Below are 12,290 nucleotides of genomic sequence, written 5' to 3' on the forward strand. Positions count from 1 at the left end.
TACTTTTATAAATTAACCATGTGCCTTTGTTCCTACTGTCTTTGATCTTTTTAATTTTGGCTACTAAAAACTCTGGATAAGCATCTAGGTTTCAGTGTTGTATGTTTCAAAGCAATAAGCAGGATCTGTGTTCCAGCAGAGTTACCAAATACATTAAAAAATTGTGAATTAATGTGATATTGAATCTGACTTTTCCAAAGATACAATTGGGTTGAAAGCTTCATAGTTAATACATCCAGCTTCCTGTGTAATTGCTAAAATACTTTAAAATGCTCTTCAGTACTGAACCTAATTTACTTCTCATATGTCTTAATTCACCTGCAGAAAAACTCATTCCTAAGGCTGCTTTCCATTTTCAGCTATGTATGTCTATAACTGGCATTCTTTTCATAAAAGAGAAAATTGGTTCTCTTTAAATTTGGACTGAATCCAAGAATGCTGTGTAGTCTGTGCAAAATGTAGTAATCAGAAAATATTCCAAGTTGGTCACTGAGAAGAATCATCTACATATGAAATAAAGTTTCTTGTTAATGATATTTGTAGATTAATAAAATTTGCTAGTCTGTTTTCACATTAACATATTTATTGGTTTTCATGCAGAGGTTGTATAGCTTAAAAATGTTAAAATTATGTAAAACAAAATGTTTAAATATGTTTTCACTGTTGTATTTCAAAGCAGAGGAAATAATCAGGGTTGAAGTGACAAAAAAAATGGATAAAGTCTGTTCCTCCAAGTCTTTGGAACAAGTTTCAGTGACTCAATCTGACCTGCAGGTTTGTTTAGCTTTGTTAGCAATTAACATCTGTGAAATAAAAGGGAATTTGACTGAGTAAGCTTGGCTATGTGTGCGTGTCTTAGTTTGCTGAAGTGGATTGAGATAAGGTTTTTTTGGTGGAAGAAGTTTAGGTGGGATATTTAAATTTGCTTATGCACTTTGGATTAGACTGAAGTCTAATTTTTATTAATTAAATAAAATCCCATTGATAAACTGCAACAGAATTACAGTAATTTAAAATCATGGCACCGACAACCTTTCTTGTATCTTGCCTTTAACTGCCTAAGTCCAAAGCATGCACTGTGATGCAGGTAGGGAGGTGATACTGAGTTGCAACACTGCACTGCAACCAGGGTTAACATAGTTTTGAACATGCTGAATGTTTTGAATAGGTGGTGCCTGAGCATTATTAAAATTCCATCAAGATGCTGTAGGAGTACAATCCCAAGCATACTGCAAAGCCTAGGATACTGCATCCAAATTATAGTTGCATTATTGGTATATATATATTTTGTCTTTCCTTCCGATTAAAAAAATCATTGTTCCTCTTGTGGGAAGTTTAAAGTCAAGAGGTCAGGGGAACGCAGTGGTTACATAAGCATGTGGTTTTTAGGAGATGGGGTTTTTTTGTTTGGTTTGGGTTTGGTTTTTCTTTTGTTTTATGGGATTTTTTTTTCTGGGTGGGTTGGGTTTGTTTGTAACTTATTTTCTTTGTATCAGGGATACAAAGTTCCAGAAGGAACTTCTTGTTGCTAATTACATGAGGTCACCTTTGCTTAGTAGAAACAGCTACATATCAAGTAACTGTGTACAGGTAAAAGCAGGAAAAACATAGTAGGAGGCTAAAATAGGTGGTCTGAAAGTGAGAAGAAAGAGTTGGTTCCTTGAGACTCATGAAAGAAGCTAACACCCAAAAGACCCATTTTGTTAGCTGCAAGGTTATTTTACATTTCTAAACAATTTATGGGAAAGCCAAAGTTAGATGCTCTTTGTCAAATCAAAATGATTATTTGGAGTAGTTTTAGGGGTTTTTTTAACAGAAGCTGTATCCTGCTGTGGATGGTTGTTAGGACATTGATTTATTGGCAATCAAAAGCGGTCACCATAGTTTAATCATGTAGACAGTGTAGCAGGAAGGAGGGGTCAGGGTCCAAAATTTGCCTTCCCCAGCAGGGAAGTGCAGTTGGTGTCTGAAAAAAAAGTTGGAACTTTGGTAAAACATCCACAAAAACAAATTTTAAAAAGGATGAAATGAAATAAACACTTTTAAAATATATATTTATTTAATTTATCTATGGTACAAAAGGAGTATTTACTTCATCTGCCCCAAGGAACTGTCTTCCGCCGCGTCTCAAGCACACGCACTCTACTCTGGACAGCACTTCCTTCGGCCTCACAGCCAACACCAACAATGATCCATCTGTGTGTTCCGTTAACGAGTGATTCATCTAGGGAAGCCAGCTCACTGAAAGTAAACTAATCTCGGGTGGAACAGACTGTACCTTGTAGAAATACAGGACTGGTCACAGAGGCAGCATAAATATATTTACAGAGAGAAACCATAACCAGGAGCTCCAATAAAATAGTTTCATAGTATCTTTATCCACTGCTTATTAACAATAGTGCATAGTTTGCTACAAGACTATGTGTTGCTCATTCAAGCAACTAAGAAAACAAGACATTTTCTATTAGGACAAAGACAGCAATACTTCAAAATCACAGTTATATTGAGATGGCAGAGTTTTGACTGAACATCAAAACTACAGGTTTACTCGGGTGTTGTGCTTATCCAGAGTCCCCAGGCATTTATGGAGACATAGTTTAAGTCTAGAAATTGTTGAGTTAGGGTCACAGTTGAGAAGTTTAATGTTTTGCGTCCAGCAAATTCCACAAATAGGTAATGAAGGTATCCTTTAAGGAATCTTCTCTGATGTTAAGACCTGAGAAGCACGGCAGCGAGCCTAAGAATAGGTGAGGAGAGAGAAAAAGACAATACTTTAATGAACAAAATCACCAGTTTAAAGAGGTTTTTCCAAATTAGTAATTTAGTTAGCTTAAGGAGTATAAGGGGATATATTTCATCTTAATTAAATGGGAGCTTTCAAGACAACATTCTAAACCAAGTACCAAACTAAAACCAAACCCACCCCTCCTCAATCGCAAATGACACTTCTTTTTAATGTGTCCTGAATTTTAAAGCTTTTGTCAGTAGGAGAGGATAGCCATATTTCACTGATACTTCTGACATGGCCAGAGCTAGAAAATAGGTAAGACAATAACTCATTTGAATTTACAAGTTTAATACAGTTGAGCAAATAATTCAGTCAGCAGTTATTTCATAGCTTAAATAAAAGTCTGTCCTGAAGCTTGAACATAAGAGACCACAGCATTAGAACATGGATCCTCAGAATCAATTTGTTAGTGCAGGAAGGAGACAGCTTAAGAAACAAAAAGTTTCTGACAAAAAGTTTTCTGACAAAACTACGGTCTTAAAAAAGTTAAAATGCCCAAAGTCAAACATGTGGAAAGGATTTATAAAAATTACAACAGCTCAAACAGAAGTTCCTCAGACACGTGTTATTAAATATATGAAGTTGTAAATACATTTAGAAAGCTGAATGCACAAACTGTAGAGTCCAAGCTGAGGAGACATTGGATGGTTAGGCCTCAGCCTCCATGCACTTTTGTTCTTCAACTATCAAAGGCTGACAGACATCACACAGCTTTACAAAATCACAGTAAAAACTGCTGAACATAATTTTGCACTGTGAATGTAAGTAATTTACATGCTTACAATTATTTATGAGAAAACATTATAAGAAAAGTTTAAAAAGCCTAATTTACATCTGCAAACAGCTGCAAGCTTCATACAATACTTAGAAGTTGTCAGCTGCATCAAGGTAGCATTCATTTATACCCAAAATGGGTTTGGGTTTGATATCCTGGGATTATATAAGCAGAAAGTAGCAGAGAAAAAGAACAAGGAAAGTGAAGAGATGAAAAAAATCCACCATGCAAACACATATGAATGTGCATTTGAATATTAAAGAAGAGATGCAGATTGTCGTAAATTTTCTTGTACAGAAACTATTTTCTGAAATACTTACAGCTTTCTCTTCCAAAGAGAGCACCCCATCTACAGCCACTATCTGGTATTGCTTTTCTTTTAGGCTACCCACAAACTTTCGAAGCAGTTTGAGATTAGTTCCATCACTGTTTTGTTTCAGCAGTTTCTGCATTTCTTGGGAAGAACATCCTGGGTCAAACAGTAGCAAACATAAGCTTTTGTTTTTCTTCTCTTCTATTCCAACAACAGTACGACTATGACCTAGTATCAAAATAGAGTTTCAGTATTTTAAAAACATATAAATCCCATTTACTTCTTTGTAGCATACTACTGAGTTGCAGATCAAGGAAGGCATTACTTGAAATTTGATAGTTATAAGTAAAGAGTACATGTCAAGAAGTTGAGATCCCAATTACATTCAGCTCATCCATCCAATCAAAATACAAGCTTTAACATTGCTCTGACTAAATAAAAAAAAATTACAGGAAACAAAGCCATGCCTTCAATTCAATGAAGGACTATAAAATGCTGCTCTGAATTGCAGCACATAAAGAGAGAGAGGGAATAGTAATAAACTAGCATATAGTGATACTGACCTTGATGTTGCAAGTAGATGGGTGGTTTGGAAGTGCACACCACCTTTGTGGCACTCTCATTATCTGCAGAATAGTAATGCAAAACCCACTCAAACAAACGAGGGTGTGTACCCATAGCACCAGTTGGTTTGTGAAAGTCAATGATTTGGCACCTATGAAACACAGAGAATGAAAACAACAATAAAATTTCAAGCAGTTGTTTGTTAAATTTTTTTTTTCACTTCTTGGTCCTTTCTCCTGCACCAAGAATGTTTTGTAAATACAGCAATATAAGGCATCAAGTGGTCCTTACCACCTTTTTTTTTAAACATGAGTAGGGGACATACAATTACAAAGCAATGCAATATATACTGTTTCAAATTGGAAGATTTACTACATAACAAAGAAATGCTCTAGTCTAACAAGAAGTTGTAAAGCTTTAAAAAACTACTCTTAGATTTTCTGTATGTGATACACATACACTAGAGAATCCAATTAAAAGCTATAGAAAATAACTGAAGTTCAGATTCTTCTTGAGAAGAAACTTTTAGTGAAATTAAGCTTTTAATCAATGGTTGAATTTATGCATATATGGCATAATTTTGCACCAAGTCTCCATGATCTAAGTAGTTATTCAGTTTATGTATCTCTGCAGCTTCATGCTGCACTAAATGGGATCTCTTTACAGATTGGTTAAATTTAAAGTCATTAAGGTGGCTTTGTCCTCAGACACTTAGGAATTCTAGCCTTTGAAGGTACAGCACTTAAATCAGCACTTAAAAATAACAACAGAAAACAGTATTTACTTCATCCTGAGACTGGTTAACAGTGAATAAATTTCACATGCTCCTATCCATGCTTTGGAACCATGTAATCTGTTGTTGAAGTGAGATGCCCCATGAGGATCAAAACCTTCTCTCCAGGCATCTTCAATCATGGACTGAATCTTTGGTATACTAGGAATTAGTGTAGTATCTGGAACAGAAAAGCTTTTGAATTGTTGATACAGTTATTAGGAAATAGTCTATTAATTAAAAATATTCAGCTTCTTTTATCAAAGGCAGTTGATGTAACAGAGATGCACCAGAAAAAATGAAGGTAAAAATTCAACCACATCGTGTCTTGCCAGCATTCACCTCTCTGACGCTTTCCACAGTAAGTCCCAATGGTATAACCACCACTTAATAGGCATCATTTACCTCATAGGACTTGCTGGGTAACTGAAAAGGCAAAACATCCACCAACAGGTTGTCATCCAAGGCATGTGAAACAAAAAGCATTTTGTTTATTACCTCTTAAGCAGTCGCTATACAAGCTGTTCTGCAACAGTGAGGAAAGGAGCATTTGGAAATTCCTGTAACCACAACCCCAGCCTCTGTCACCCAAAGAGGAGTGGAAGTGATCTACTCCTGCTGAAAGCCAAACACGCCTCACATCTTTGTTCTCATTCTGATAGTACTCGCACAATGCTTCAATGACTCCTACAAGAAGACAAAATATAAAGTTTATCTCTAAAATGAACTATAAAATTTTTCAGAAGATTCTTTCTTCAACCTGGAACAGATGCAGATTAATATAATTTATTTTAAAGCTTCTTAATGATCCTACATTACATTAAGAACCCAAATCACAAAACCAGTAGACATTGCACCTACTTAATTTCAATGGCCTGTACTTTGATGAATTTATGTACTATGAAGCTTTCAAATTGAAATCTACTTTCTCACTGTTCACAATGAATATTTTAAATTACTCAGATTGGACTACATTATAAACTGTGATAGTTACACAAACTCTTACAATGATATAGAAAAAGTATGTCACCAATAAAACATTCCTACGCCCCTGCTACCTTCAGTGCAACATCCCCTTAAAAACATGGCAATACTTATGCACACTATGTAGACCTTTTATTCCCCACAACTTATTTTCCTTGGAGAAACAAAAAGGAGAAAAACTGAATTGCACAGAATTTAAGAATTAGTGTAAATACTTTAAAATAATCCACTTGCAGGATATTCCAAATCTTCCTTTAGTATGTGAAAGAATATGCTTAGGAATGCTCTCTCCAATCTCTGTATGTAAATTCTCAAAGGCCATTTGTTGCCATGGTATTGTGAAGACAAGACCATAGTCACCACAGACTGTTTTCTGAACACCTCTCTGAAATCCAAATCATTACCAAGAATGCAAACTTTAAATGTGTTATTTCCACCCAAGACACTTTATGGAAGAAATTTTATTTTACCTGTCAGGAATCAAATGGATACTTTGTAAGACAGAACCACTCGCAATAAGCTAAAAGACCTTTGAACTGTGGTCTTGAAAAGAAAGACAAAGGGCATAGAAATCCACCTGCACTGTATGTTTCTACCAACTATAAAACACTTAAAAGATGTATCCAGTAGTTGTCTACTCCTCCCAGTCCTCTCTAGGATTTTGTAACCAGAGGAACACTGTGCATACCTGGGACAAGCTTACATGATTTTACAATTAACTTAAACACAAGATAAAAAGCTACTGTAAATTTGAACAGCTACACTTAGATTAGGAACCAATGAGTACTAAGTAGTAAAGGGCCATACAGTCAAGGGCAACCAACTTAAAATAAGACAGTTATATCTTTTGATACATACTGTATCTGTGCCCTTAACCAGACAACTTGGTCCCTATGTTCCATAGGGGGGAAAAAAAAGGTAAAGCCTGCAGATTAGAATACAGATTGGGAATGTACCAAACTTTAATTTCCTGATTAATTTAGGACCATAATGGTATAGATTGATCTAGAAAATAAGGATAAGAACCAGGATGCAACCATTACTAAACAACCAATTATATGTTTTGTTAAAGACCAGCTCACTCACTACAATCTAGGTCTAGAAAGTACAGTCTTAGTTGTATAATTTCAGCATTTTTACCTGAGGTCTTTGTTCTCCCATCATCTATACCAAAAGCCAAACTTTCCATCATGTCAGCTTTTCTCTTGTGATATTCAAAGGGCTGCATCCTTCCTCTATTGACTTCTCTTTCCATATTCTTTAGAAATTGCTGTTTGTAGCCACCAGAATTATCCAAGCCATACTGCCTCTGTTAGGGATGGAATATGCATGATTTAAATCACAGTTTTAAAATTCACCTGTTGTGCATGCAGCTTTTCAAAATCACTATCAGTAACTTTTAAAAACAGACATAAAAACTTCAGAATTATTTTTTAGTTGTAGACCAAGCTTCATTCCTGAATATATGTGTGGGTCTACAAAAGCCACACCTGGAAGACCTGGCACATCCCTCGCCTCTCTCTTGGCAAAGGCAGTTTGGCAAAGGAGGTAGGGAGTGGGAAATGAGTTACCAGGGCTGTGAGGTGGGAGGCAGACGGAAGCAGGACCTGGAGCAGGTGATGGTATTCCAGAAGAATACAGTCAGGATGCTCAGGGCCTTTGGCACTCTGGCAGGGAATATGTTCCATGCTGCATTGTAAGGCAGAGCACTGGAGCTGTGTGGAGCACAGGCAGGTGGTGTGGTGGTGGGAGCAGTATGGCATGCACAGGGAGCACCAAGCCCTGTCCTGAGCAAGCACCACTCAAAGCAGTAAAGCCAAGTAGCTCAAGGCAGGCAAGTCCAGCACCTGTGGGAGCCACATGGTTGTCTAGAGCTTGCATTTGCTTCCATCCTATTCCTGCAGCATTCCCTCAACACAGACTGTGTAACTTGCACATGTCTGACCTGGTATGGACATTTTAGGACACTACAATTCCAAGATACTCTGTTTCTAATTGCATAACTGTTCACAAGTTTACCACTGCCAGACACTAGCGTACCTGCAGCTTTTTAAATTCTTCCCTCTCTCGCTTCTCTTCTTCTGCTCTCTGCCATTTATCTTCTTCAGTCTGAAGCTGCTGAGCCAGTTCCAGATCTCTTATGTTTCCGCCTACTCCAGAATAACATTACAGGGAGAGGTGACTTGATCAGAAGGTTAATAATGCTTTGATGCATCATTTATTTAATTTTTAAAGATTCCTTTCTAAGCAGACATATGTCAACACAACTGGGCAATAATTTTAGAAAATGCATCCTACAGTATTCTGAGTTACTATTAGCAACAAACACTGAACAGAAATGACTGCACTCAGTCTACCAAGACTCTGACTCTTGACTTGGGACAAAGTTCATGCAGTTTCTGCATCAATTACTTGGCAATAATGCATATAACTCTACCACTAAGAAGACAGCTTTTGTTTACTAAGATTCAGTTCACTGTTAGCAGAAGTCCCAGTTTCCTGAATACCACACACTAATTAGCTACTAGGACCATTGCCAGCAGTCTCATAAGGAAGTGACAAAATCAAATTTAGGATCAGAGAATTGGAAAGGGAATCTCTGGAGTTTTGTTAGCTATTCTAATAAATAAAATTAATTTTTACTCCTTTACTGTAACAATATGACTAATGAATCAGCACAAGCATTAACAGAAAAGAACGGAGGAAAAAAAGTTTTCATAAACTACAAATTTTCAGCTCATCGGAGTGGAATGTATCACTGTAAATTCCATTATACAAGCCTTCTACAGAGCTAGAAAAACAAATATATAATACTGATGTCTTTTAAACATTTTTTGATTTAAGTTTTATTTTTGGCTACTATGCAGTTCATTTCCTCAACAAGAATGTACAGACGAAGAATTCTTTTACCATGTGTAATTAAGTAAAGCACTTAGGCAAATGATAGGATCCTGCTATTAACGATGTTAACTTTATAATACGTGTGTCCAATTCCCTTTTAAATACAGAAATATTTATTTAAATTTTGTGTGAGATTTTATTCTCCAACATGCAAATACTTGTATGTAGGAATCTGAAATCCAGCTTACAGCAAAAAGAGCTAGAAATCTTAAACAGCAAGCCTTGGTCAACAAAGGCTGAGAGAAATTCCAACACCAAGAACAGAGGAGGTTTGGTAATGCTCAACTTGAAGATAAGCTGTCTCCTGCCTTAACATAAAAAAAGAATCTAGAATGAATGTTATCAGATTGTGTTGTAATCCCCTGCTGTCTCCCCTCCATAAATTCCTGAAATTACCATAACCCTTCCTACCTATTAGCATATGCCTCCCTGAAACCTTAAAAGTGGTCAAGTGTTCAATAAAGTATTCCAGTTTTCATCCCCATAAGCTGGGATCATGTAGTTTTTTGACCTTCACACTTGTAAATGCTTTCAAGTATCATCAAGCCTGTATCCTTTCATGTACCTTCTGAAAAGCTATTTTCCTCTAAGTGCAAATCCACGTGTTCTTCGAGAATCTGAAGGTTTGTACAGGTAAGACTGCACATAGGACATTCATACAGCTGTTCACCATTCCCTGGGTCTGAAAAAGAAATGCAGTTTCTTGATTAATGCAATTCCTAAGGGTTTTTTTGTGAGAATCACCACCCTAATTGATATACAGTCTAAGATAAAGACACAGTTATAAAGCTTGCATTGCCATTGAAATTCCCCAGTGAAAGCTAGCAAATTCTGAACAGCTGTTACACTTTTAATCACTAAAGAATTTGTGTCTATATATATATAACAACTTTAAGACATTTTTTCCTTCATTCAATTAGGTTTTGCCCCATTTACCTTACAGACTACAATTTGCTATGACAATATTTCTACAAAGAAATGCTTAGTCTTAAAAATCAAACCATTAATAAAAAGGTCTGCTAACAGGAGAACACTTATGTGATAACACAGCAGATGGTGGGCTGAAATAATAAAGTAAAATGTGCTGTCATTCTTACTTTGTTGGTCTTCCTGAATTTCCTTAAATATTCTTTCTGCAGTTTTAGTATTACTATTGAGAGCACCACATAAAACAGGTGAAGTTCAAAAGGATGTCTGGAGATCATCTAGTCCCCTCATTACAGAGTCAAATTTAAACCAGTTAAGACACATAGAGCCTTTTCCAGTCAGTTTTTGAATTTCAGGGATGGACACTCCCCATGCAACATATTCCAGTGTTTGAGCACTCTTACAGTAAAAAACTAAGAGTTCTTGCATTTAAATGGCAGTCGTTGTATTTTGACTAGGGTCCTGTCACTGGGATCCAAAGACAAGTGCCTGACTCCATCTTTGCTGCTCACCTTTTGAGTCCCCGGATATTACTGGTACCTTCCCAGGCTCACCAAACACAGTAACTAATATTCTATGGTAGCTGTTTCAGGAAAGCATTTGCCCAAGCTAAATGTTCATAACTGGCTGGAAGAAACCTGGTGACATAATAACCTAAATTCACGAGCAGCATTTTACATAACGCTGGACACATACAGTTTTCTGAAACACACTACATACATAAACGCCCTCCCCCTTCTTAATAAAACTATTTTTAAAGTAGAAATTGCCATGCAGGCAACTAAGTTATCTATTCAAGCTCTGCATTATTTGCACCCATAGAAGAAAGATGTTCTTCAATGCTAAGACCTGTTGGGTTTTTTTGTTAAGAAAAACATTTTAATCACAGATTAGGCAGTGTGATTGAGTATACTGCCACATTCTGCATCATCATTTGTTTGTCTTGTCAGTATATAGTTTGTTACATCATGATAGTCTTCTAAGGGAATTACCCACTAGCAAAGATGCCACAGCTAAGTTTCTGACATAACTACCAGCAACTTTGGACTGCTAGTCCAAATAAAATCCCGACCACGCCTAAAATAACCTAACAGTATTTTTAAATAATAACTATTTTCCTTGCTCCAACTCTATTCCCGAGAATATTCCTGTCCAAACCAATGTTTATCACTTCAGTATACTTCGGGGCTGGATCTTTCCCAAGTTGGTTAAAACTTAGTTGTAATAATGCCAAAGTCGTGGGTTCAGTCCCCTATGTGGGCCATTGACTTAAGAGTTGGACTCGATGATCCTTGTGGGTCCCTTCCAACTCACAATAGTCTGTGATTCTGTGACCCTGAGATTAGCTCTACTTCGAAGTGAAGACTTCCTTTCCTTAGCACCTAATGCAACCACTCCATGGGATCCCGTCAAAGACGAGTCTCCAAGAGGTAAAGCCAAACTTTGCAACCAAACATATGTTAAATAGGCAACCCCCCCTGTCCCTACCACACCAGCGCTTTACTATTTGCTTTCATCGACAGAGCATATTGGGGGCACGCAAAACCCGGCGGGCTCCTCTGCACTGGTGTGTCCTCAGTTCGGCTCCGGGGCAGATACTTCCAGCGTCGCCGCTCCGCTTTCAGTCTCTCGCTTCCCCTTTCCGTCTCTCGCTTCCCCTTTCCCAGGGACGTTCCCTTACGGCCTTCGGTCGCTGCCCCGCCTTTGCATACGGAGGAGCCTCGGAGCTCTGCGGGATGCAAGCACAGCGGAGGAGGCGCTCCGAGAGCATCCCAACGCGCTGCGCTCATCCCGGGCCGGTTCTCCACTGACACTCCCGACCCCCGCGGGAGGAGCCCCCGTTCCCTCCCTTCCTTCATTCCTCCCTCCCTTCCTCCCTCCCTCCCTCCCTCCCCGCCGCTCACCAGGGCCCGGGGCGCCCAGCAGGTGCCCGTGCCGCTCCCGGACGTGCTGCTCCAGCTCCCGCTCCGCCGCCTCCCCGCAGAAGGGGCACTCGGGCGGTGCCTCGGGGCAGGGGGAGCGGGGCAGCCCCGGCTGCGGGCGGGACGTCTCCATGTGCCGGCGGAGCTCGGCGCAGCCCGAGGCGCAGAGCGGGCAGAGGGGCTGGCGGCGGCACCGGGGCGGCTGGGGGCGCCTCGCCACCTCCTCCGCGGGCAGCGCCTGCCCGCACACGTCGCATCGCACCATGGCACTGGCCCGGATCCCGTGAGCGGCCCCGCGCACGCTTCCCGCCGGGAACCGCCACCTCCCGCGCCGGGGCGGGCAC

The 12,290-nt window shown here is 38.9% G+C and overlaps 1 protein-coding gene across 5 annotated transcripts; it reads right to left on the reverse strand.

The window, feature by feature from the left end:
• Positions 1–2,035: 2,035 nt before the first annotated feature.
• On the reverse strand, positions 2,036–12,287 carry ZUP1 (zinc finger containing ubiquitin peptidase 1). Of its 5 annotated transcripts, none has more exons than XM_071548949.1 (10): positions 11,929–12,287; positions 11,529–11,753; positions 9,663–9,779; positions 8,237–8,346; positions 7,337–7,505; positions 5,711–5,899; positions 5,225–5,393; positions 4,440–4,591; positions 3,884–4,032; positions 2,036–2,737 (listed from the first exon to the last, which is right to left on the reverse strand). In XM_071548949.1, the coding sequence occupies exons 1-10, from the start codon at positions 12,209–12,211 to the stop codon at positions 2,690–2,692; spliced, it is 1,611 nt and encodes a 536-aa protein (XP_071405050.1). In that variant the 5' UTR covers positions 12,212–12,287; the 3' UTR covers positions 2,036–2,689. The 5 variants fall into 5 exon arrangements, with proteins under 5 accessions (XP_071405050.1, XP_071405049.1, XP_071405051.1 ...); XM_071548948.1 differs by having other exon boundaries at positions 3,884–4,104; XM_071548950.1 differs by lacking the exon at positions 11,529–11,753 and having other exon boundaries at positions 3,884–4,104.
• Between the last annotated feature and the right edge of the window lie 3 nt (positions 12,288–12,290).

The sequence above is a fragment of the Pithys albifrons genome, chromosome 2 (assembly GCF_047495875.1).
Source record: "Pithys albifrons albifrons isolate INPA30051 chromosome 2, PitAlb_v1, whole genome shotgun sequence".
Taxonomy (NCBI): Eukaryota; Metazoa; Chordata; class Aves; order Passeriformes; family Thamnophilidae; genus Pithys; species Pithys albifrons.